The 27,174-nt window shown below is 43.1% G+C and overlaps 2 protein-coding genes across 2 annotated transcripts in view; both read left to right on the top strand.

Moving 5' to 3' along the window:
* The window catches only part of LOC115109254 (yjeF N-terminal domain-containing 3-like), a 72,969-nt gene extending 66,654 nt beyond the window's left edge, over nucleotides 1–6,315 (top strand). The window contains exons 4-6 of the mRNA XM_029633971.2: nucleotides 4,332–4,445; nucleotides 4,674–4,824; nucleotides 5,514–6,315. Coding sequence (XP_029489831.1) covers nucleotides 4,332–4,445; nucleotides 4,674–4,824; nucleotides 5,514–5,710 — 462 coding nt within the window. The 3' untranslated portion in view covers nucleotides 5,711–6,315. The remainder of the gene's footprint in view (nucleotides 1–4,331; nucleotides 4,446–4,673; nucleotides 4,825–5,513) is intronic.
* Nucleotides 6,316–12,885: 6,570 nt separating this feature from the next.
* LOC115109255 (cartilage intermediate layer protein 1-like) overlaps nucleotides 12,886–27,174 on the top strand; it is a 31,097-nt gene continuing 16,808 nt past the window's right edge. Inside the window, exons 1-3 of the mRNA XM_029633972.2 lie at nucleotides 12,886–13,533; nucleotides 22,357–22,455; nucleotides 24,926–25,195. Of these exons, the coding sequence (XP_029489832.2) occupies nucleotides 13,470–13,533; nucleotides 22,357–22,455; nucleotides 24,926–25,195 (433 nt within the window). The 5' untranslated portion in view covers nucleotides 12,886–13,469. The remainder of the gene's footprint in view (nucleotides 13,534–22,356; nucleotides 22,456–24,925; nucleotides 25,196–27,174) is intronic.

Genomic DNA, 27,174 nt, shown 5'->3' on the forward strand with positions numbered 1-27,174 from the left:
CTCCTCTGTCCTCCACTCGTTACCTGTATTAATGGCACCTGTTTGAACTTGTTATCAGTGTAATGTTTGGCATGCATCCATGGTTCTTTCCACTGCTAAATAAATGACGAGCCAAAATATTGCATATGGAAAATACAAACAGTCCCCAATTCAAAGCTCACCTTTGTCAGATTCTGTCTGAGTATGATTATGTCTGTGACCGTTACCCAGCCTGTTGTTCAGGCAAGGGAGGATGCACATGATGTTCTACAGTTCTTTCGGAACATAATGCGGTTCTTTCGTGTTTCTTTTGAACATAAACACCTTGGCCTCGACGTCTGAAAGAGTCAAGGTGTTCATCACGACTGATGAGTCTCAGAGATTCCATAATGTCATTTGAATGTTGCCTTTGTGTCACGGTTGAAACAAACCACTGTGAATCTCAACGGACTGTGACCACAGGAAAGACGCTCCTTCAAGGCCTACTCAGAATGCTCATCCATCAGGGAGAGGAAGTTCAACGATGGGAAGGCTTAACATCAACAGGAAAAGGCGTGTGCCCTGTCTGTAACCTGTTGATATACCTCTTAGTTCACGCTTGTTGATGCTAGAGAGCGTCCTGATGGTGCCTCCATCCCCAAGGTATGTCTGTCTCTTGTTGACGTTGTTACCTCTTCTAAGTCAGGACACCAAGGGGTCACGGAGGGGTCGCAGCCACCCTAGAGGGTCGTCTCTCTCTGGGTTCTTTAGCGGCAGTTATGAAAGATGACGTCAGTTGCCTGTTCTTTAGCCCCTGTGGTTGAAGCCTGATTGGTTTAATGTCTCCCAGGAGCGAGTTGGAGCACGTAGACTGACGTCTGGGCTAACAGACCACTTCACCCTCTGACTGACCAGGGCCAGTTAGTCAGAGATGGAGGGACCTAAACCTCTCACTGCCTGGTTTACATACCCAGCAGGACACGGAGGCCCTTTCACTTACACTATTTAAAAAGATACCGTTGAAGTGGGAAGTTTACATAGACTTAGGTTGGAGTCATTAAAACTTGTTTTTCTACCACTCCAAAAATGTCTTGTTATCAAACTATAGATTTTGCAAGTCAGTTAGGACATCTACTTTGTGCATGACACAAGTAATTTTTGTGACACAAGTAACAATTGTTTACAGACAGATTATTTCACTTATAATTTTTTAAATTTTATTTTACCAGGTAAGTTGACTGAGAACACGTTCTCATTTACAGCAACGACCTGGGGAATAGTTACAGGGGAAAGGAGGGGAATGAATGAGCCAATTGTAACTGGGGATTCTTAGGTGACCGTGATGGTTTGAGGGCCAGATTGGGAGTTTAGCCAGGACACTGAGGTCTTACAATAAGGGCCATGAGATCTTTAATGACCTCAGAGAGTCAGGACACCAGTTTAATGTCCCATCCAAAAGACGGCACCCTATACAGGGCAGTGTCACTGCCCTGGTGCATTTTTTAGACCAGAGGAAAGAGTGCCTCCTACTGACCCAACTCCACTTCCAGCAGCATCTGGTCTCCCATCCAGGAACTGACCAGAACCAACGCTGCTTAGCTTCAGAAGCAAACCATCAGTGGTATGCAGGGTGGTATGCTGCTGGCTAATCATAGGTGGTATTCTGCTGGCTAATCACTTATAATTCACTGTATCACAATTCCAGTGGGTCAGAAGTTTACATACACTAAGTTGGCTGGGCTTTTAAACAGCTTGGAAAATTACAGAAAATTATGTTAGGGCTTTAGAAACTTCTGATAGGCTGATTGACATCATTTGAGTCAGTTGGAGGTGTACCTGTTGATGTATTTCAAGGCCTACCTTCAAACTCAGTGCCTCTTTGCTTGACATCATGCGAAAATCAAAAGAAATCAGCCAAGACCTCCACAAGTCTGGTTCATCGTTGGGATGGGGATGCTTTGCTGCAAGAGGGACTGGTGCACTTCACAAAATAGATGGCCTTATGAGGAAGGGAAATTACATGGATATATTGAAGCAACATCTCAAGACATCAGTCAGGAAGTTAAAGCTTGGGTCTTCCAAATGGACAATGACCCCAAGCATACTTCCAAAGTTGTGACAAAATTGCTTAAGGACAACAAAGTTAAGGTATTGGAGTGGTCATCACAAAGCACTGACCTCAATCCTATAGACAATGTGTGGGCAGAACTGAAAAAGCGTGTGCGAGCAAGAAGGCCTACAAACCTGACTCAGTTACACCAGCTCTGTCAGGAGGAATGGGCCAAAATTCACCCAACTTATTGTGGGAAGCTTGTGGAAGGCTACCTGAAACATTTGACCCAAGTTAAACAATTTAAAGGCAATGCTACCAATACTAATTGAGTGTATGTAAACTTCTGACCCACTTGGAATGTGATTAAATAAATAAAAGCTGAAATAAATCATTCTCTCTACTATTATTCTGACATTTCACATTCTTAAAATAAAGTGGTGATTCAAACTGACCTAAAACAGGGATTTTTTACTTGGATTAAATGTCAGGAATTGTGAAAAACTGAGTTTAAATGTATTTGGCTAAGGTGTATGTAAACTTCCGACTTCAAATGTATATATTTAACCTTTATTTAACTAGGCAAATAAGTTAAGAACAAATTCTTATTTGCAATGACGCCCTACCAAATTGTCACCCTTATTTGCAATGACGCCCTACCAAAAGGCAAAAGGCCTCCTGCGGGGATGGGGGCTGGGATTAAAAATATAGGAATAAACACACATCACGACAAGAGAGACACCACAACACTACATAAAGAGAGACTTAAGTCAACCACATAGCATGGCAGCAACACATAACACAGCATTTTAGCAACACCACATGACAACAACATGGTAGCAACACAACATCGCAGCACAACTTGGTAGCAGCACAAAACATGGTACACACATTATTGGGTACAGGCAACAGCACACAGGCAAGACCAACACATCATACCAAGCAGCCACAACTGTCAGTAAGAGTGTCCATGACTGAGTCTTTGAATGAAGAGATAGAGATAAAACTGTTCAGTTTGAGTGTTTTTTGCAGCTTGTTCTAGTCACTAGCTGCAGCGAACTGAAAGAGAAGTGACCCAGGGATGTGTGTGCTTTGGGGACCTTTAACAGAATGTGACTGGCAGAACGGGTGGTGTATGTGGAGGATGAGGGCTGCAGTAGGTATCTCAGATAGGGGGGAGTGAGGCCTAAGAGGGTTTTATAAATGAGCATCAACCAACCAGTGGGTCTTGTTACAGGTTTTCAGAGAAGACCAGTTTACAGAGGAGTATAGACTACAGTGATGTGTCCTGTAAGGAACATTGGTGGCAAATCTGATGGCCGAATGGTAAAGAACATCTAGCCACCCGAGAGCACCCTTACCTGCCAATCTATAAATGATGTCTCCGTAATCTAGCATGGGTAGGATGGTCATCTGAATCAGGGTTAGTTTGGCAGCTGGGGTGAAAGAGGAGCAATTATGATAGAGGAAACCAAGTCTAGATTTAACCTTAGCCTGCAGCTTTGATATGTGCTGAGAGAAGGAAAGTGTACCGTCTAGCCATACTCCCAAGTACTTGTATGAGGTACTTGTATGAGGTACTTATCACTGTGATTGAGGCCCATTAGCGGTGGGGATCATGGCTGGCCGTCGTTTAACATCACAAGCCACAGGTGTCTGGCTTTCCACTCTCCCTAAACGTCTATCATTAATCATGGAGGTGTAATTTAGTCATCCCAGAGTCCAGAGTGCTAGTAGGCTTACAGCGCTGTGCTAATCAGAGGGCAGCCCTGTCAGTCTCTAGCTGTCTGTCTTTCCAGCCCTGATCAACCCACAGACAGCAAAGTATGTTCTCTCTTAAATTGTCACCTTGTCATCGTAGAGGGCCTGTATTGATTTATATGGTTACGGAGTATTTCATTCATATTTCATTTTCATATACACTACCGGTCAAAAGTTTTAGAACACCTACTCATTCAAGGGTTTTTCTTTATATATATATTTTTTAAACTATTTTCTACATTGTAGAATAACCATATAGACATAAACTATGAAATAACACATATGGAATCATGTAGTAACCAACAAAAAAGTGTCAAACAAATCAAAATATATTTGAGATTCTTCAAAGCAGCCACCCTTTCCCTTGATAACAGCTTTGCACACTCTTGGCATTACTACATGATTCCATATGTGTTATTTCCTTTAGTTTTATGAATGTGTTTCATAGTCTTCACTATTATTCTACAATGTAGAAAATAGCTAAATTAAAGAAAAACCCTTGAATGAGTAGGTGTGTCCAAACTTTTGACCGGTAGTAGTATTTTCTCTCTCTCTCTCACAGGAGTATGAGCCAACCATCTACTATCCCAAACGTACCCCTCACACCATTCAACAGGACTTCACAGTTCAGTGTGAAAAGATGGACATCCCATTCCTCTCCTATCTCCCAACAGAGGTGAACAACATAAAAAAAGGATTATAAAACATTAAATGTTAGATGTCAAGTTTAATTCAAGTATTAATTTGTGTATTGTACAAATGAATCCTTAAATTAAAGTTGACATCTGCTAGCGGAACTGACTTATGAAAGTGCACCTTGCTGGAGCTGTGAGAACAATGTAAAGCTCTTGTCTAGATGCTGACCAGAGTTTGAGTTGTGGTTGTGTTATGGTTGTGTGTTCAGGTGCAGTTGATCAACGATGCCTATAACCTGGTGATCGATGCCATCCTGGGGCCAGAGACTGACCACACAGACGTGAAGGAGCCCTACGCTGGCATCCTAGTCACTCTGAAGCAGGTCAAGATCCCCATCGTAAGTTTGGACATACCCTCAGGTAAGGCTGAAAGCTATGCTGCACATTCAACATGTACCAGTGTTGCACAAATGTACAGAAATTTGCCCAAAACAGGATTTTAGCTCTGAGCTAAACACGAGTAAGCCATACAAAATAAAAGCCTGTACATGCTCCACCACAGGAGGTTGGTGGCACCTTGATTGGGGAGGACGGGGTCATAGTAATATCTGAAACGGAGTCAATGGAATGGTATCAACACATCAAACACATGGTTTCCATGTGTTGGATACCATTCCATTTACTCCATTCCAGATATTTATATGAGCCATCCTTCCCTCAGCAGCCTCCTGTGTGCTCCACAATTCACCGGCCACATTTGCAGCTGCGATAGCCTTTGTCAGATCAACCTCAAGTCATCCTCAACACTACCGAGCTGTAGAGACCAACCTGGATGGAATGAGATAGTAAAGCATATAGCTAAGTGTAGTACATATATTTGGCCCTTATATCACACCCTCTCCCCATTTAACTTGTTCTGGAATGCTGCTACCTGGCAGGTGTCTAATCTGTAAAATATGAAATGCCGATTAAAGTTGAAAGGAGAAGCTCAAGTGAGATACTCACGCTCTCCATGATGTGATGTCACGTGACATAGCTAGTAGATGGCAGGTTAGTTGTCCCATCAATGGAGATGGAATTCAAATGGTGATCATCCTTGTTTATTAAAGGTTGGGATGTTGACCAGGTGACCTCAGATGGGATCAACCCAGACGTCCTGATCTCGCTTATGGCACCAAAGAGATGTGCCACCAGTTTCACAGGGAAGCACTACTTGGCCGGACGCTTCCTGCCTTATGACATCCAGAAGAAATACGATCTGAACCTGCCAGAATATCCAGGCATAGACTGTGTTATAGAATTGTAAAATCTTCTGTACACCCTCACCAGTCCTCATTTTGGATAAATATGGATAATATATTCACGTTTTGTATTTTATAGATTGTTACTGTGCTTTACCGTTCATGTGCTATCCTTCCAATGGGTGTAGACTAGAGCAGGTTTAGCCTTACCCAGAATTCACTCTGTTTGCTCAAATACAATAGAAAAATGGTATAGAATCTGTGGGAGGTCTGAGTTGTATGTCTGTTTTGGAAATGGTTTGAGGAGTTTCCATGTGAGTTTTCATGTGAGTTACCAAGTGAGTTGCGTCATTCTCATTTTTGTGATTGCTTCTTTGCAAAGTTCTGAGATGATCTTTCTCCTTCAGCAAAAAACTATGAATGTTGAGCGGAAGAGGTGTTTTGTACCTTCGAGTTAACTGCTTTTTGTTATGTATTATGTTTTGAGTTCTGTTTTTCTTATTGATGAATGCTTGGATTTTGGGTAAAACTACTTTCTAGCAGCTGCATATTTTTAAAATATATAATTCAGTCTACACTGCTGCATTTCCTTAGTCCAAGTAACACCTGTTTGTTGCTTTGCAGTTACAGAGTTAACTCTTTGTCCAATAAAATATCTCATTTAACAATTGTTTTGATTCCGATGTGATTCGATGTAAGAAAGTAGGACATATGAAAGCTGACAAGATTCAAGGTAATCATGACAGTAAATCCTCCACAGGAGTTACAACTTTGTAGAGTCCAAACTGTGTTGGTGGATAAAATTGCCATTATGCTTCATAACATCAGAGATCACACAGTAGGTTATGCAAATCCATGCCAAGCCTCAGACATTGTTAGAAGAGATCAGGCAGGAGATCAGACGGAAGCTATTACATGCTGAATGATTTCCTCAATAATTGCCTCTAAATCCAGAGTTGATGGAGTGGAATCAGAACTTGTGTCTGCAGTGTGCTTAGTTCATATCAATTCTGCATTTGAGAGAAAATGTTTTCATATTTGGGATGCTACAGTAAAACAAGCTGTCTCTGGTTTATTGATTACAAATGAATTAAAATATACGCTGATTGTACAAAAAACACCTTCCTAATATTGAGTTGCACCCCACCCCGCCCTCATAGCAGCCTACATTTTTCAGGGCATGGATTCTACAAGGTTTCGAAAGTGTTTCAAAGGGCCTATTTTGACGCCAATGCTTCCCACAGTTGTGTCAAATTGTCTGGATGTCCTTTGGGTGGTGGACCATTCTTGATACACACGGGAAACTGTTGAGCATGAAAAACCCAGCCGTGTTGCAGTTCTTGACACACTCAAACCGGTGCGCCTGCCACCTACTACCATACCCCGTTCAAAGGCACTTAAATATTTTGTCTTGCCCATTCACCCTCTGAATGACACACATACACAATTGTCTCAATAAATCAATTGTCTCAAGGCTTAAAAATCATTCTTTCACCGGTCTCCTCCCCTTCATCTACACTGATTGAAGTGGATTTAACAAGTGACATCAATAAGGGATCATCTTTTTCACCTGGATAAACCTGGTCAGTCTATGTCATGGAAAGAGCAGGTGTTTGTATAAAACAAGTTTTGTATACTCAGTGTTACGAATCCCTTTTGGCCCGACAGTCTAGGGGGGATGGTAATGAGACCCGTAACATAACTCATGCAAATTATTATTGTGACAAAGTAAAAGTGTGAACGAAATAACCACGACAACAGAAATCTACCGTCAAACTCCAGGTTTATTTATAAACACACGGTAATGGGGGGAGCAGGAAAAGGGGCTGAGCTGGACCCAAGGAAAGAAACAATAAATATACAAAAACACACCCCTAAGCTAGACTAGCCTACTTTAACAACAGCTAACTAACTAACCAAAAATACAGTGGGTGGTCCGCCCAGTTCTAACTAGTGTATTTAACAAAGTTCACCTACGGGTAGTGTATGCCCATGGGCGACTTGTCTTGGTTTCCCCCTTTTCCCACCAGCAACAAACACCATAACCAAAAACAATACTCACAGGTGATGACAAAGTGCTATGGAGGTGCTTAAACAAAAGAGAGGTGAAGACACAAAGCGAGAGTGAAACACAGAGACCTACAGACATGGCATTTACAGAGAGATTGAGCTAGAGATTAAGCTCTAGAGTAAACAAATTATGATGTTTTTAAACCATGGGGAAGGAACTGTGATAGGGTAGGAAATAGGAGGAGGTGTGTCTTCTGATTGATGATTGATTGTTGACTGATTGGGGAGTGATGATTTTCACCTGTGAGGGGAGAAGGAGAGAAAAGAAACACACACACAGGATACACACACACAGGATAACTGTATCCGTAACACTCCCACCCTTAAAAGAGCAACCCTAGGGGTTGCGACTACAGTATTTCAATGAATACTCACAACAAAGCAACAACCTTGCAAAACATACAGAAATCATTTTCACACACGAGACAAAGCATCTGCCAACACATTATCAGAACCTTTTTGTGGCGGATCTCCAAATTATAATTTTGTACAATCAGCGCCCAACGCATAAGGCGCTGGTTCTGGTTGTACATTCGGTGGAGAAAAACTAAGGGGTTATGGTCAGTATATACAATCACGGGTAGGGCACTGGAACCAATATATACTTCAAAGTATTGCAGAGCCAACAACAAAGCAAGAGCTTCTTGTTCTATTGTCGCATAGTTTGTTTGACATTTATTACATTTACGTGAAAAATAACAAACGGGATGATCCACTCCACTCTTGTCCTGCTGCAGTAGAACAGCACCAGCACCTCTGGCACTAACATCTACCTCAAGTTTGAACGGTTGTTCAAAATCTGGAGCAGCAAGTACAGGTGTACTACATAAGAGTGCTTTCGCTGATTCAAAAGCTCTCTTGCAATCAGGGGACCACACAAATGATCTAGCCGGACTAAGCAAATCGGTCAATGGAGCAACTACTTTTACAGAAGCTACGGTAGTAGCTAACCATCCGTAAAAAGTGGCGTAGCTCTCGTCTGGTGGTAGGTGCAGGGAATGCAGTTATAGCCAAGACCTTGGCATCAACAGGGCGCACCTGTCCATGGCCAACCTCTTTACCGAGATAGGTAACAGTAGCCTTCCCAAACTCGCACTTTGCCAAGTTCAGGGTTAGAGAAGCAGCTGCCAACCGTTCACATACTACCCTTAGCGAGTCAACATGATCTGACCAATCAGACGAATAAATCACTAGGTCATCAAGGTATGCACTACAATTGGGAACACCAGCTAATACAGAGTTAACAAGTCGTTGGAAAGTGGCTGGTGCATTTCGCATCCCAAAAGCCATGACTGAGTACTGTAGGAAGTTGTCTGGGGTCACAAAGGCAGAAATCTCAGAAGCACGTGAAGTTAACGGAACCTGCCAGTAACCTTTTAAGAGGTCTAACTTAGTTACATACTTAGCAGCACCAATAGTGTCGATACACTCGTCCAGTTGGGGTAACGGGAACGAATCTGGCATTGTGACAGAATTGACCTTTCGATAATCCGTACATAACCTGGACGTACCATCAGGTTTAGGAACCAAAATGCAAGGAGAACTCCAAGGGCTTGAACTTGGCTTAGCCAGGTCATTCTCCAACAAATATCTCACCTCATCCCTCATTATCTTCCTCTTGGAAGCGTTGATACGATATGGGTGTTGCTTGATAGGTGTAGCATTTCCAACATTAATGTCATGTTCCAACACATTTGTGCGAGTAGGAACGTCATTAAAGAGACATGGAAAACTGTGTAGTAGCCTCACAATATCATTGGCCTGTCCATCCGTTAAATTAACCAGACCGGATTGGATAGACAGCAGCATTTCTGAGTTGGGCAATCTAACACACTGCTGCTGAGTATTGCGCAACTCTAAGCCATCAACATCATCAATATGACAGTCCACTATCATAGCAGTAGTAGCAGAGGAGACAGCAGTACCTTCCTCTGTTTTTGAACTCTCTAACTGGGTGATGGGTCGGGTGTGGTAAGCTTTCAACATGTTAATGTGACACACACGAGATTGGCGTTGTCTATCAGGAGTTTGAAGCACATAGTCAGTTTCACTTATTTTCTTTTCAATTAAATAAGGACCCGAGAAACGAGCTGACAGTGAAGATCCTGGAACAGGTAATAACACCAGTACTTGGTCACCTGGCTGTAGTGGACGAGAAACAGCCTCTTTATCATAGTGTCTTTTCATGCTCCTCTGTGAGGAAGTGGTTGATTGTGTCGGACCGTTACCGAAGACAAAATCGGGTAACCAGTTTTTGTTAACAATAATGTGTATGGCTACAAGATACCCCGAGGCCATTCCTCTAAGAAGGATTACAGCCCCGGGAGTGAGTAAAGCCTTAATAAAATTCTTCACGACATTCGGGTTACCTAGGGTGGTACAAAGCGATCAAGGTACCAATTTCCTATCCAAGCTCTTCAGGCAGGTGTTAAAATCCTTGTCAATTACGCACCGTGTGTCAAGCGCCTATCACCCAGAGTCTCAGGGTGCACTTGAAAGATGGCATCAGACACTGAAGTCTATGCTACGTCCTTCCAACAAGATTAACTCCCGGAGAGAGTTGAAATCAGTTACCTTACTAGCAGCATGCCATTTATCAAACAGATTTCCCTTGTCTCTAGCAAATTCCACATAAGTCTTACTAGAAGACTTTCTATGAGACCTAAATCTCTGTCGGTATGCCTCAGGCACAAGCTCATAGGCACGAAGAACAGTAGCTTTGACCACTTCATAATTCAAACTGTCCTCCAGAGGTAGCGCTGACAAAACCTCTTGGGCTTTACCAGTTAATTTACACTGAAGTAATAGGCACCATACCTCTTCAGGCCATTTCAATGCTTTTTGGTTATGGTGTTTGTTTGTTGCTGGTGGGAAAAGGGGGAAACCAAGACAAGTCGCCCATGGGCATACACTACCCGTAGGTGAACTTTGTCAAATACACTAGTTAGAACTGGGCGGACCACCCACTGTATTTTTGGTTAGTTAGTTAGCTGTTGTTAAAGTAGGCTAGTCTAGCTTAGGGGTGTTTTTGAATACTTATTGTTTCTTTCCTTGGGTCCAGCTCAGCCCCTTTTCCTGCTCCCCCCATTACCGTGTGTTTATAAATAAACCTGGAGTTTGACGGTAGATTTCTGTTGTCGTGGTTATTTCGTTCACACTTTTACTTTGTCACAATAATAATTTGCATGAGTTATGTTACGGGTCTCATTTACCATCCCCCCTAGACTGTCGGGCCAAAAGGGATTCGTAACACTCAGTGTAGAATCAATGTGGCAAATAAGTGTAGTGCAAGCTAGGTAGTTAGTTGATGACGAGTGTCTCTCATCATTTTGACTTGACATCTAAACATGTTTATAATAGGCCTGTGAATGGATGTGAGTAGGGTACAGGACGATTTATGTTCTAGCTAGTTTATTTATGCCAAAGCCTGCACTGTCCTCTAAGTGCTAGCACTGTGTGCAAGAAGTCATATTGTATTTATACCAAACCCTGCACTGTCCTCTAAGTGTTAGCACTGTGTGCAAGAAGTCATATTTTCTGAGAGGCACTTTCTCATATATTTAAGTGGGAATGTATTTTTCTAATGTCTAATTAATGGTATTAATGGTCTTTAGAGGGTGGAAGAGAATGAACAGATAATAGCCGATACTAATATCATATTGAGCAGACCAGAGGAGGCCGGTGGGAGAAGCTATAGGTTTTCATACTTCTGTTTGAGGTGTTCTATACCGTTCCATTTATTCCATTCCAGCCATTACAATGAGCCGATCCTTCTGTGGCTCATCCCACCAGCCTCCTCTGGAAGAGACATGTTCTATTACAGTTGATTGGTAGGCTGTTCTGGATTTCAGTGATTTAGAACTAAGGGTAGAACATCTAAGTAAGAGGGCAGACTAGTGCATATTTTTTTCACAGATCTGCATGGAATTATCCAACCTACCGGAGGGAATTTTACGGAATAACTCCTAAACATCAGTATTTGCAACTAGTCAGTGCATTCTATCTCACAAGCATGGCTCTGTGTGTTTTTAAGTGAGTGTTTGTTGAATGGCATGCCATATGATGCCACTTCCCTCTTTGCAGAGAATCATCGTGCAATCAGCAGTTGTTAAAGTTACAAATTCTAACCAGAAGTTGACCATCTGGCATTGTCATGCTGTCTGCGAGTACACAAATGATGTGAAGCTCTAATCTAGTGCCATGTTCAAGACAACTCGGAAACTCGGAACCTCCGAGTTAAAATGTGAGTACGTTTTTTGCGTAGCACTTCCTATTGGAATCTTATTTATCTCAAATTTTGTGCACAACTTGAGATTTTTCTCAAATGCTCTTGTTACTTACAACCTCATGCTAATCGCATTAGCCTACGTTAGCTCAACCATCCCGAGGGGGACCCACCAACCATGTAGAGGTTAACAGTCTGATGGCCTTGAGATAGAAGCTGTTTTTTCAGTTTCTCAGTCCCAGCTTTAATGCACCTGTACTGACCTCGCCTTCTGGATGGTAGCGGGGTGAACAGGCAGTGGCTCGGGTGGTTGTTGTCCTTGATGATCTTCTTGTCATGCCATTCATCCACCGCCATCACCTCATGTTTCAACAGGATAATGCATGACCCCCAAGGATCTGTACACATTTCCTGGAAGCTGAAAATGTCCCAGTTCATCCATGGCCTGCATACTCACCAGACATGTCACCCGTTGGGCATGTTTGGGATGCTCTGGATCGACGTGTACGACAGCGTGTTCCAGTTCCCGCCAATATTCAGCAACTTCGCACAGCCATTGAATAGGAGTGGGACAACATTCCACAGGCCACAATCAACAGTCTGATCAAATCTATGCGAAAGAGATGTGTCACGCTGCATGAGGCAAATGGTGGTCACACCAGACAGTGACTGGTTTTCTGATCCACACCCCAACTTTTTTTAAAGGTGTCTGTGACCAATAGATGCATCTGTATTGCCAGTGATGTGAATCCATAGATTAGGGCCTAATGGATTTATTTCAATTGACTGATTTATTTATATGAACTGTAACTCAGTAAAATCTTTTAAATTGTTGCATGTTGTGTTTATGTTTTTGTTCAGTGTAGTTCTTTTGATGAATTGTATGACAAAAACATGTTTTGCATGCCAAAGTATATATTTTTGGTTATGGCCAATTTGAATGCCATTGTTACGCAATTGACAGGCTTGTTTCATCAATTACACTACACTGAGGTTGAGCATACTGTAGAAAAGCTGTCCGTTTTTACGAGTTCTGTATACAAACATAATCATAATATCTTAGTGTGATGCATTCTGTGTACTCTGGTGGATACAACCTTCAGTAACAGCCCAAAAACGTATTACAATCCAGACAGAACCGATGAAATCTTACTCTGTGGAAAGTAAAAAAACACCCTTTTATTTGAGGTAATATTCCGCCCCGCTTTCTCCTGCATTTTTTGGGGAGTGTTATGGAAGACACAGATGTGAGAGAGCACTGGCCAATGGTGAGCAGAGGGGGGCTGGATTAGACTGCACTCTGGGTGTCCCTTCTTTTAAGACTCCTGTTCCCCCGTCTAATTTACAATCTTTATATGGCTGGGTTTAGGGACAGGAGCAGGTTTCCAACCACCATCATTCACACCTGAGAGCACTCAGACTCTGTAGCCTGACATTTTGAAGAACAACACAATTTCCTCTTGACTTGATAATATAATACACGCAGAGAGAGAGAAGGAAAGCATCCAAGTGTGTGATTGTGGGACACCATGTGGGACGTTACAAAAGTGTCACTACTCCTGCCTTTCCTGGTGGCAGTGGCAGCGGCTCAAGGTATGTCAAGTTAATGTCCTCCTCAAAATGTGATGTTAGTTCAGATTCATTATTGATGTGCAAATAATTATATCACTCGGCCTTTTTACATATCGCACAAAAAGTCATTGAAATTGTTTGTGTACTCATCAGCAGAACTCATTTTCCAGGACATTTTAGAATAGGTTCTTCGTAACACTGTCACTGTGTTTTGTATCATTGCCATTGTCTTGCATGCCATTTAACTGTAGCTGTGGTAAGCAATGTCATTACTCAAATGAGAACTTCATAATAGCCAATTCAGCCCTGAAGCCTGAACAGCTTCATCATTCTGATACATGCTGTCAATGATCCACTGCTTGTCTGTAGTAGCTCATTCTTATGGCATAAAAGTATACATTGAGTGGACAAAACATTAGGAACACCTGCTCTTTCCATGACAGACTGACCAGGTGAGTCCTGATGAAAGCTATTATTACTTATTGATGTCACTTGTTAAATCTACTTCAATCAGTGTAGATGAAGGGCAGGAGACAGGTTAAAGGTGGATTTTTAAGCCTTGAGACAAAAGGATTGTGTATTTGTGCCATTCAGAAGATTTACAATACATATAACACATTGAAGGTCAGTGTAGCACTCTCTCTCTGTGCGTGTGTGTTTGCAGTGAAGGCACTACATGGATTAAGGTAGACCCACGCCACCATTCCACCCGTGCCTGCAGTCACCTGACTGAGAGAGAAATAAGGAGGACACGAGGGCACAAACTAAACTCACACAGCCTCAATTATCAGCCAGTAGATATGCAAATTAACTTCCCTCCCGTGGCTAATTAAAAAAGAAATACGCTTATATCTTTATGTGCTGCTGCTTTAAGCTTTACCCGCACCTAAGGTCTGACTGGCACCCAATTAAAAAGCTTATAGAAAGTGGTGCATAAAACACTGAGTGTACAAAACATTAAGAACACCTTCTCTTTTCATGACATAGACTGACCAAGGGAATTTAGGTGAAAGCAATGTCTCTTATTGATGTCACTTGTTAAATCCACCTCAATCAGTGTAGATGAAGGGGAGGAGACAGGTTAAAGAAGGATTTTTAAGCCTTGAGACAATTGAGACATGGATTGTGTATGTGTGCCATTCAGAGGGTGAATGGGCAAGACAAAATATTTAAGTGCCTTTGAACGGGGTATGGTAGTAAGTGCCAGGTACACCAGTTTGAGTGTAGAACTGCAACCCTGCTGGGTTTTTCACACTCAACAGTTTCCCGTGTGTATCAAGAATGGTCCACCACCCGAAGGACATCCAGCCAACTTGACAAAACTGTGGGAAGCATTGGAGTCAACATGGACCAGCATCCCTGTGGAACACTTTTGACACCTTGTAGAATCCATGCCCCGATGAATTGAGGTTGTTATGAGGGCAAAAGGGGGTGAAACTCAAAATCAGGAAGGTGTTCTTAATGTTTTGTAAACTCTGTATATAAGGAAAATAGCGACAGATCTAGCCCTTCCATTTGAACATTTAAAAAAAATGTTATTAGTTACGATTACTATTTTTGAATTTGAATTTGTTACATTTCATTTTGTTTTGAGTTTTGTGCACATGTACTTTAAGAAATAGTGTCTTGGCACCAAACGGTGTATGGCACTAAAATTAAAATAAACCAATCAAATCAATCATTAGAAATACTTGCACACATCTCTGTCTTCCAGAACCTAAACTTTGCAAGGTGAGAACGTAGCCTATCCCAGTGGATGACAGTGTTGGACCAGTAGTGGTTCTTTAGTTGTGAATGGTGAGATCATACTGTAGCACCACTGGAAGTGTTACCACTAACACATGTTTCTCTGGGGGCTATTATATAATGTCTTTGTAGTGATCAGGGCCCCTCAATTTGAGGGGTGTGTGAAAGTGACAGTAAACTAGTTATTATACAGTAAGTGTGTTATAATGGACGGATAGCCTTGGGATTCGTTAAGAATTCAGTGCAAGTACTGGAAAGTTTTGCCTGTTCAGGAAAATTATCACACTGACTAGGTGTTTGATAGAATGGATAGTGATGTATTCACTCGCCAACACATTGTGGCAGACATGGGTAGTATTTGTCCCCATCTCACCTCGCTCGATACATTACCCGCCGGCTGGAGCACTCACCAAGTCAGCACTCACCAATGAAACAAGTAAACACAAATCCTCTATACCACTTTCTCACCTAACTGACAGGTGAAATGACTCTCTCTGGTTTCCCCTCTCCCTGTCTCAGTCTTTCCTTTTACTTTTCATTTCCCCTCCTGCTCCTTCTCTATCACTTTCCATCCATCATTATCTCCATCCCTCTCAGAGTTCAGAGATTTATGATGTGTTTTCCCTATTTGAAGAGACAGCTTCTGCTCCTGGATGCTATACCGAAATGGAACACTGTGACTATCAATCAAGCTAAACTAAGTCCCAGGTCTTAGTGGAGTGTTTTAAAGAGCCAGATGCCACACATGCTGCCCGTAATGAACTATAATCTCCCATACCCATACCAGTCTCGGGATAGAGGTGGAGGTGGGCCAACTGGGACCATGAAGAAGCAGTCTCAGAGCTCCAAAGTCAATGTTGTCCCTGTGCTAATTGGCTTCATTCAGAGGGACTAGCTCATTCTCCAGATGCTGACCACAGACTGACTGGAGAGCAGTGGTCCAGCTAAACCACAATCACCACATCAGGATGTGTAGCCCATTGACTTAAATGAGAATGGGAGGGAGAAGAAAGGGATCAAAGTCCCTTGTATTCCCAGCAATCATCATGTGAAGGCCCAAATTATATGACTCCGGTTTCTCTCTGGCTCACTACCGTTTGAAGATGCGATGCCTGCGTTTGAGGATGAAAGTGCACAAACATTAATTTGAGGCATAGGACTAGGCTAATGCTCAAGAAGCAGTTGTTTCTAGAGCTCGTGTATACCCATTGCAGAAACCCAGGTGAGCACTTGCAGTGGACTTAATGTGGAAATACCATTGAGGCCAATTGTTTTTTTTATAGCCTGAATGAGGAAATGCAGTGCGGTAGAAAAAAATCACATTAAGAACACAACGCCTCTGTGTTCTTTTTTAAAATCCCGCCAAATCTTGTGGTGGATTTGCATCATTAGTTCATGTCAGGGGCAAAACTGTATAATGAGGCATATATGCCTTTGACCAAGAATCAGTCAGTGGCTCCCCAACCAGCCCTGAAGCCAAGATTGATGGAGGGAGAAAGCAGAGAGAGAGAGACCATCTGATTCTTCTACCACAGCACACCTCAGCCAGATAATAGGCCAACTAAACAAAACAACTTCCACATGTCTGCAAGGCCATGGCATAAAAACTCACATGCATAAGTACACACATGCACACTTTCTGGGCAATCATTTAATGTCCATTGGTTTGACACAAACCCTTGTCTAAATAAAATGCTTCTGATTTTGAACAAATATCTCCTTATTGCTTAAATCTTAATAAGGCCAGGTGACGGATGTTTCCAGTGCTCTAACACTTCACTGCACACATCTGTTATTACAATTAAGTGTGGGGCTGTGGCATGGCAAAGTTGCATCAACACTATGTGGAGAGACGCTCAACATTCAGCCCAGTGCTCAGCCCCGCTGTCACGGCCGTTGAAAGAAGAGGACCAAGGTGCAGCGTGGTGAGCGTACATATTCCTTTTATTATTATGACGCCGACAAAAACAATAAACAATCCAAAAACCAACCGTGAAGCTAAAGGCTATAGTGCCAACAAAGACAACTTCCCACAAAGAAAGGAGGGAAGAAGGGCTACCTAAGTATGGTTCCCAATCAGAGACAACGATAGACAACTGTCCCTGATTGAGAACCATACCCGCCAAAACATAGAAATACAAAATCAAAGAAAAACTAAACATAGAATGCCCACCCCAAACCACACCCTGACCAAACCAAATAGAGATTAAAAGGCTCTCTATGGTCAGGGCGTGACACCCGTGAGCCACCACTCCATCCAAGCTGTTACATAACACAGAAAAGTGATTTTACATTTTCTTCTTGTAAGGCTCTGGAATATTTGAAACAATATCCAGACCTGCTGAAAGGCCTGTCTCAGCCCAGACAGATTTGAGTTGGCAATCTGTCTAATCTGACTACTGAAGTCCTTTCTCTGGGTAACTTCAAAACTTATTTTTTCATTTTCTGCAACTTTTTATTAGTATCTGGCTGCTGCCGAGTGTGCATGCAGCTCTGTCTCGGAAAACATGAGAAGGCAACAGGAGAGGAGAATGGCATTTAGAAGGGCCTGCAGTATTAATAGATGTTTTTGTCCTTGTGTACCCTGTAACTAAAGCCCAGCACCACTTTATAGTGGCAAGATCCCCAGAATAAGTATCAGAGTCCTGTAGACACAACAATGCCAGCCACACCAGGCATTGGCTCCTTAATGGCCAAAGCAGTGCAAGGGCAGAAGCAGGAAGAGGGGAGCTTGAGACAATACTGGATCTGACGTAGAAATTCTAACACCCAGTTGAGAGTTCGTCTCCATCACTAATATAACATTGCATGGTATTCAGCTTTATTACGAGAAGCTAGCCTGTATGTCTATATTAATAGAAGCTAGCCTGTGTGTTTATATTAAGAGAAGCTAACCTGTGTGTCTATATTGAGAGAAGCTAGCCCGTGTGTCTATATTAAGAGAAGCTAGCCTGTGTGTCTATATTAAGCGAAGCTAGCCTGTGTGTATATTTTGAGAGAAGCTAACCTGTGTGTCTATATTGAGAGAAGCTAGCCTGTGTGTCTATATTAAGCGAAGCTAGCCTGTGTGTCTATTTTGAGATAAGCTAACCTGTGTGTCTATATTGAGAGAAGCTAGCCTGTGTGTCTATTTTGAGAGAAGCTAACCTGTGTGTCTATATTAAGAGAAGCTAGCCTGTGTGTCTATTTTGAGAGAAGCTAACCTGTGTGTCTATATTGAGAGAAGCTAGCCTGTGTGTCTATATTAAGAGAAGCTAGCCTGTGTGTCTATATTAAGATAAGCTAACCTGTGTATCTATATTGAGAGAAGCTAGCCTGTGTGTCTATTTTGAGAGAAGCTAACCTGTGTGTCTATATTGAGAGAAGCTAGCATGTGTGTCTATATTAAGAGAAGCTAACATGTGTGTCTATATTAAGAGAAGCTAACCTGTGTGTCTATATTGAGAGAAGCTAGCCTGTGTGTCTATATTAAGAGAAGCTAGCCTGTGTGTCTATATTGAGAGAAGCTAGCCTGTGTGTCTATATTGAGAGAAGCTAGCCTGTGTGTCTATTTTGAGAGAAGCTAACCTGTGTGTCTATATTAAGAGAAGCTAGCCTGTGTGTCTATTTTGAGAGAAGCTAACCTGTGTGTCTATATTGAGAGAAGCTAGCCTGTGTGTCTATATTAAGAGAAGCTAGCCTGTGTGTCTATATTAAGAGAAGCTAGCCTGTGTGCCTATATTAAGAGAAGCTAACCTGTGTGTCTATATTGAGAGAAGCTAGCCTGTGTGTCTATATTAAGAGAAGCTAGCCTGTGTGTCTATATTAAGAGAAGCTAGCCTGTGTGTCTATTTTAAGAGAAGCTAACCTGTGTGTCTATATTGAGAGAAGCTAGCCTGTGTGTCTATTTTGAGAGCAGCTAACCTGTGTGTCTATATTGAGAGAAGCTAGCCTGTGTGTCTATATTAAGATAAGCTAGCCTGTGTGTCTATATTGAGAGAAGCTAGCCTGTGTGTCTATATTGAGAGAAACTAGCCTGTGTGTCTATATTAAGGGGGAGAAAGAGGGTCTGCAAATAGGCACAGAAACATACTTGGAACCATTGTTAATGTATTGGTTCCATTACATGGAACTATACTTTGACCTCTTTCAGTATCTTGTTGGTGGTGGCGATATAGTAGAGAGGCCTCTATTAGGGAAGGTTAAACAGGAGTAAGGACCTCAAACAAAGGAGGAAATCCAGTTAAGTTTAAGTGTGTTTCCTCTAACATAACAGTGTGTTTCAACATGTTTTGGATGAGGTAACGCCACTGACGTACCATTAGCATGAAACAGCACATATAAAATCACTGGCTTTTTAAATTCACATATAAAGTGTTAACAAGCCACTCAAAGGAACGTTAAATAGTCAAAGTCAACTACTGGAGCCGAGGCCACTCAGGCCAGTGGACAACTGCCATAGCTGAAGTTGTAAGGCTGACGTGTTTATATTATATTAAATATGGATTCCGACATAAAAATCTTTAATGCCATTATGCACCTCATTAAATTACTCTTGTAATCTTTTAATAGTTTAGGCTTCAATATCAAACATCTTGAAGTGATAAGTGTAAGCAATGTGCCCCTGTTGGAGTATCCAAGGCTGGTAATAGTGCAGTTCTCTGTCCAGTAGATTGTTAATATGACAACGTCACTTGGAAGTGTGTCCAAGCCCGCATGGGCACACCAGCAGTGCAGAGGTTATGCGGAGAGACATTTGTTTCTATTTAGCCAGTGATTCCATCATGTCAATATTAAAACCCCTGTCTATAATCTACATTATCAAGCCAGATATGAAAAGCCCACCTTGCATTGAAAGATAGCCCCTTGCTTTACTGTTAAACACAGAGCTGCAGTATGTAGGCCTGCAAAGCTGAGGGCAGCGGTCAGTCTGGTTTAAGCAGACTGCAAAGACTGACCTGGAACTTACGTAATACCACTTGTAAGAGAAGCCATTCACTGGGTTGAAGACCATACTAGGAAAAAATGCTCCAAAGCCATAAAATTGGAAGAGAATAGTGTTGGCGTAACAAAAAAAGACCCACAGTCAGCAATAAATAGCTGGGACTGAAACTTGCCTCTGCTTTGGGTCTTTGTGACTGTGTCCATAAACTCAGCGGTGGACCTCCTAAAGTGGTAAGTGCTCTCACAGACATCCAGCTAGTCAGTCAGGCAGGCCGTGAGACAGTCCGTGGTGGGAATGGCTTTCTCAGGCCACGATGGCTTCAGGCAGGCGGTTGGGAACCGAAAGAAAGGACACGTCTCCGCTGTCAGCCCTTTGATGCCTGACGCTGACGCATATGTGAGTGTGTGTAATATCAAAGGGCACAACTGGCTACGTTGCTGCATGGGCCATTCCAGCATAATGACAAGATCAGATGAGGATAGAGAGGAAAGTCAGAGAAGGGAAGAGAAGGCAGATGTAGAGATGACTGATGGATCAAGGCCAAACCGTATCTGAGACGGGGATGAGGTGGAAAAGAGGGGAAAGTGAGGCATATTGGCAGCATATGCTAGACAAGTCACGACTAACGGATGGCTTACGTGAGCTGATTCCTCTCAGCTGTGTGTGTCTCAATTGGTCTCCTCAGCATCCGGGCTTTATTATTATTATGTATTACCCTGTTTTTTCTCCCCAATTTCGTGATATCCAATTGTTAGTAGCTACTATCTTGTCTCATCGCTACAACTCCCGTACGGGCTCGGGAGAGACGATGGTTGAAAGTCATGCGTCCTCTGATACATAACCCAACCAAGCCGCACTGCTTCTTAACACAGTGCGTGCGCATCCAACCCGGAAGCCAGCCGCACTAATATGTCGGAGGAAACACCGTGCACCTGTCAACCTTGGTTAGCGTGCACTGTGCCCGGCCCACCACAGGAGTCGCTGGTGCACGATGAGCCAAGGATATCCCTACCGGCCAATCCCTCCCCAACCCGGACGACGCTATGCCAATTGTGCGTCGCCCCACGGACCTCCCGGTCCGGCCGGTTACGGCAGAGCCTGGGCGCGAACCCAGAGTCTCTGGTGGCACAGCTGGCGCTGCAGTGCAGCGCCCTTAACCACTTGCTTCCTGGCTTTATTGATGGAGATGTGTTCATTTAAGGTGGGACGTTTGGGCTTTGGAGGGACCCAACAGCCAGGACTTGTTTCAAAGAGGGCAGCCAGAAAACTAGCTCGAAGACACACACAGTTTCAGACACACTATCACGCCACCAGACAGAGAGTGGAGGAATGTAACCTCTGGTACGTGGCTCATTGAGAAACCATGAGGAATCATCTCTGCTTGTCCTTCCCACTTTCCCTCTCTCCATCACTCTCCCTCTCTTTCTCCCTCCAGTCTATCTCCCTTTATAGAGGCTCCATCTCATTCATTGGCTTCTGATTAGAGAGAGCGAGAGAGAGAGAAAAGAGAGAGAGAGAGAGAGAGAGAGAGAGAGAGAGAGAGAGAGAGAGAGAGATTTTCCATATGGCCCCAGGTCCTTAATGAGACTGGACAGTGTTTCGTTGAGAAAAAACTGAACGTGCTTGGACTGTGGTGTAGTCTTCTGACTAGTGTGTGACTGTGTGTGTGTGTGATATCAGGTGTTCTCACACACATCTGGATGGAGCTCTTCCAGACTGATTGCTGGCACCTAGCTAGCTCGCGGGGGCGGTAAAAGAGAACCAGGCTTGTCTTTGTATTCTTGTGGCACCCAGACAAGGCCGGGGGATCTGGAAACACAGACACCCCAGCGTCAGTGCACCAAGATCGGGTGTCCCACCCCAAAACTTCTCCCTGGCCTTCAACCACAGCCCACGGAGTGAGACGTAGACATTCCTTTCACATTCACAGACACTGTCAAATTGATGAGAACATGCCAAGGACCAACTCCTCAGACAAGTAGGTCCGCAGACTCGAAAACCGGCTTTCATAAATCTGGTTCTCCCCATTGTAAAACTTGGTGGATCCATTGAGCAGAGCCCCGAGGTCACTGTTACAGTGTTACAGTGTGGTAGTGGTGCAGCGGTGCAGGTAAGGTTGGGCCCTGCTGGTCATAGTGATAGGTTGTATTCATGGTGTGGTTCTCCCCATCCAGGGCCCTTCAGGAACAGCTCTCTGCTCAGGAAGTGGAGTCAGACAGGCAGGAGCAGGAAGCTGGCCTACAACTTGCTGACTGAGCCACAGCAGACCACAGGTGAGTGAGCTCACTCCTAATACCATCTGGTTGACCTATACAACCTGAGGAGGGAAAACTCACTCAACAATGTGTCTTCTGCCTCAGACAGAGGGGTTTCCTTCCTTTGATGTACTGAAACTCACAGGCTTTACACACCCATGGCAAGTGCAGAAAATATTTTTTTACAGTTTTATTACATACTAGTAACATTCATACATACAACCCATCATATTTAGGGGTCAAGTCCATTTCCAGTCCAAAGCCAATGTTGAGACTCTATGAGCCCCACCCCCCTTCTCCAATTCATCAACTATACCCTGTTTCTAATGTGTAATCAATGTTCAGTTCCCACTCAGCTCTCACATTCCATTATGCTTACATTTACATTTACATTTACATTTAAGTCATTTAGCAGACGCTCTTATCCAGAGCGACTTACAAATTGGTGCATTCACCTTATGACATCCAGTGGAGCAGCCACTTTACAATAGTGCATCTAAATCTTTTAAGGGGGGGGGGGGGTGAGAAGGATGACTTTATCCTATCCTAGGTATTCCTTAAAGAGGTGGGGTTTCAGGTGTCTCCGGAAGGTGGTGATTGACTCCGCTGTCCTGGCGTCGTGAGGGAGTTTGTTCCACCATTGGGGGGCCAGAGCAGCGAACAGTTTTGACTGGGCTGAGCGGGAACTGTACTTCCTCAGTGGTAGGGAGGCGAGCAGGCCAGAGGTGGATGAACGCAGTGCCCTTGTTTGGGTGTAGGGCCTGATCAGAGCCTGGAGGTACTGAGGTGCCGTTCCCCTCACAGCTCCGTAGGCAAGCACCATGGTCTTGTAGCGGATGCGAGCTTCAACTGGAAGCCAGTGGAGAGAGCGGAGGAGCGGGGTGACGTGAGAGAACTTGGGAAGGTTGAACACCAGACGGGCTGCGGCATTCTGGATGAGTTGTAGGGGTTTAATGGCACAGGCAGGGAGCCCAGCCAACAGCGAGTTGCAGTAATCCAGACGGGAGATGACAAGTGCCTGGATTAGGACCTGCGCCGCTTCCTGTGTGAGGCAGGGTCGTACTCTGCGGATGTTGTAGAGCATGAACCTACAGGAACGGGCCACCGCCTTGATGTTAGTTGAGAACGACAGGGTGTTGTCCAGGATCACGCCAAGGTTCTTAGCGCTCTGGGAGGAGGACACAGTGGAGTTGTCAACCGTGATGGCGAGATCATGGAACGGGCAGTCCTTCCCCGGGAGGAAGAGCAGCTCCGTCTTGCCGAGGTTCAGCTTGAGGTGGTGATCCGTCATCCATCCATACATTCAGTCTCGCTCCTTTGAATGAGCAGTCTGGTGGAATGAGACAATGGTGTTAACCTGCCAGGATCATATCAGAGCAAACAATAGCATGGAGTCTACTTTATATTCACATGAGTACAGTTTAATTTAAGCAACTATTCATTAAATCCAGTCCAAATTAATATGTAAGCCAACACACACATTATCCAGATACCGGAAATTAAAACTAAATACCTAATGTCATCACAGGGTTGAAAACCACTGGCTTTTAAACGAACAGAGAGACTAGATAGAGGGGTCACTATGTCTGTTGAGAATGTCTACCGACAATAGCACACAGCACGGTGAGCACACATCTTGACAATGTCCACCAATAGATCACTTCACTTTTCTCTCGATGCCCCCCAAGGGGCTCGTTCCAATGATCAAATCTATTATTCAGAGATCCATGGTAATGCAGCGAGGCTGTTTCTTCACATCTTTGGAAAACCTAAGAGTTGAACATGTGGCAGACAAAAGCTAGTCGACATGACACTTTCCCTCCTCATCTGCCTTCTGAGTTGGCTTGGAAAGAGTTTGGTCAACGCAGGCTCCCCTGGGTGTCTCTACTCAGCAGACAATGACAGTAGCAGACTATTCTCTTAAACTGTGCAACCTTCGGCCTTGCGAGTAGCGCAGTAGTCTAAGGCACTGCGAGGCAGTGCTAGCTGTGCAACTAGAGATTCTGGGTTCGAGTCCAGGCTCTGTCGCAGCCAGCCGCGACCGGAAGAAACCATGGGTTGGTGCACTATTGGCCCAGCATTATCTGGATTAGGGGAGGGTTTGGCCGGCAGGGATGTCCTTGTCCCTTCTCGCACTAACGAATCCTGTGGCGGTCCAGGCGCAGTGCATGCTTTACACAGTCGCAAGGTGTACAATGTTTCCTCCGACACATTGGTGCGGCTGGCTTCTGGGTTAAGTGGGCATTGTGTTAAGAAGCAGTGCGGCATGGTTGGCTTGTGTTTCAGAGGACGCACGGCTCTCGATCTTCGCCTCTCCGAGTCTGTACGGGAGTTGCAGCGATGAGACAAGACTGTAACTACTAATTGTATACCATGAAATTAGGGAGAAAAATGAGTAAATAAAAACAAACTGTGCAACCTTACCCCCCAGTTGTGATCCGTATCTCCTTGTCTATGTCTCCCTTCACCCAATCTGCATGTATGGTAGGCGTGACTGAATGGACGTCCTGGTTCAACATCGACCATCCAGGGGGGAATGGAGACTACGAGCGGTTAGAAGCCATCCAGTTCTACTACAGGGAGAGGGTGTGTGCCCGGCCGGTGGCCATGGAGGCCCGCACCACGGACTGGGTGGCAGCAGCAGAGACCGGGGAGGTGACTCACTCCAGCCTGGAGAAGGGCTTCTGGTGCATCAACAAGGAGCAGCCCTACGGACGCATCTGCTCCAACTACTACGTCCGCTTCCAGTGCCCACCAGGTACCCACAGACCACCATGCACCATAACCCATTCACATGGGTTATAAAGTAGATGTGCTATAATAGCTTTGTGTTAAAGATTCTGAACCCATACTGTGCTTAGGGGATTAGCCAACTATCCATGTCACCCCTAGTTACTGTGCTGTATACTAAGTCGAAACCATCCAGTTTGATTTCTATTTGTAACTGTGCTATTTCACAGAATTTCTGAACCTATATACATTTTACAGACCACGTATGTTTTACATTGGTTATCTTGTTATTAGTCCCACTCTTCAGCTCCATACAACCCCTCCCATCTATCCCTTAACACTATCCATTTTGGATTTCTATTTACCATATATTTTCCAACTGTGCAGTGATGTTTCACAAAAGTACTGAACCTTTCTATTCTCATAGCTTCTACAGATAGAGAATTAAAGATACATTTTTGTTGCTAAAATAATAATAATATTATTGTTTGATTGCCCATGGCTTTTCAAATCACCCAGTATTGCTATCTGCAGCGTTAGTTCTAGGCAAATGTTGCAATTATTTAGCCATTCCTGGACCTGTGACCATAAACGAGCTACATATGGACAGTACCAAAATAAATGATCTAATGACTCTGCCTCCTCACAGCAGAGCTGGGAAGATTGTACCCCCCATATACTGTATATAACATTCTATTGGTTGCAAGAATGTTGTACAGTAAATTGATAAATTTGAAGTTTTGAATCCGACGTTGCTTTGCGTGTCACTTCATAAACCATGTGCCATGGAATGGGTACATCGAAATTCTCTTCCCAACTATTTTGCAATTTATATGGCACAGCTGTCAAGTTTTTCATCCTTAAATGAAATTGGTATATGTTTTTATTTATCACACTTTTCTTTAACCATTTATGTTCTTTAATACAGGGCCGACAGACAAATTCCTTACTTTTATCCCCTTTTGCTTGTCTCTTCCATTTTTGTGGTAATGCTGCAATTAGTTGGTTGTAATTTTGGGTAGAGCAGACATTTTCATATGTCTGTGTTAGCTGCATGTCCTATTTATGATATCATTCACTAAAATTATACCTTTTTTTAACATTTCATCGAAAAATACATTTTGTTTTATCAATTAGTATATTTGAGTTTAATCACAGTATTTGTTGTATTATTTGTTCTGTCTTTTCAGGTGGATTATTCTGAAATTGCAACCAACTTCCTAAGGCTTTAAAAAAAAATGATATTTTGGAGATTATTTCCTTTTCAAACACCCGAAAGTGAGCAGTTGTAATCTGAATAAAGGGAAAAAGACCGTTCTTGAACATGGGGTCAGACATTCCTACCAATTTACTAGAGAACCAGTTTGGATTTAAGTATAACTTTTGTATGACTGATCAAATCAAATTAAATTGTATTTGTCACATACACATGGTTAGCAGATGTTAATGCGAGTGTAGCGAAATGCTTGTGCTTCTAGTTCTGACAATGCAGTAATAACCAACAAGTAATCTAGCTAACAATTCCAAAACTACTACCTTATAGACACAAGTGTAAGGGGATAAAGAATATGTACATAAGGATATATGAATGAGTGATGGTACAGAGCGGCATAGGCAAGATACAGTAGATGGTATTGAGTACAGTATATACATATGAGATGAGTATGTAAACAAAGTGGCATAGTTAAAGTGGCTAGTGATACATGTATTACATAAAGATGCAGTAGATGATATAGAATACAGTATATACGTATACATATGAGATGAATAATGTAGGGTATGTAAACATTATATTAGGTAGCATTGTTTAAAGTGGCTAGTGATATATTTTACATCAATTCCCATCAATTCCCATTATTAAAGTGGCTGGAGTTGAGTTGATGCCTTTAGTGAGAGGACGAATGCTTTAATATTGAATCATTTCTGCCCTCCGAATTCATATTCGTTATATAAATAGGCCCTTTAAATTTTGTCTGACTTGCCATTCCAAATAAAATGTAATATTTT

This window comes from Oncorhynchus nerka, linkage group LG25 (genome assembly GCF_034236695.1).
Source record: "Oncorhynchus nerka isolate Pitt River linkage group LG25, Oner_Uvic_2.0, whole genome shotgun sequence".
Taxonomy (NCBI): Eukaryota; Metazoa; Chordata; class Actinopteri; order Salmoniformes; family Salmonidae; genus Oncorhynchus; species Oncorhynchus nerka.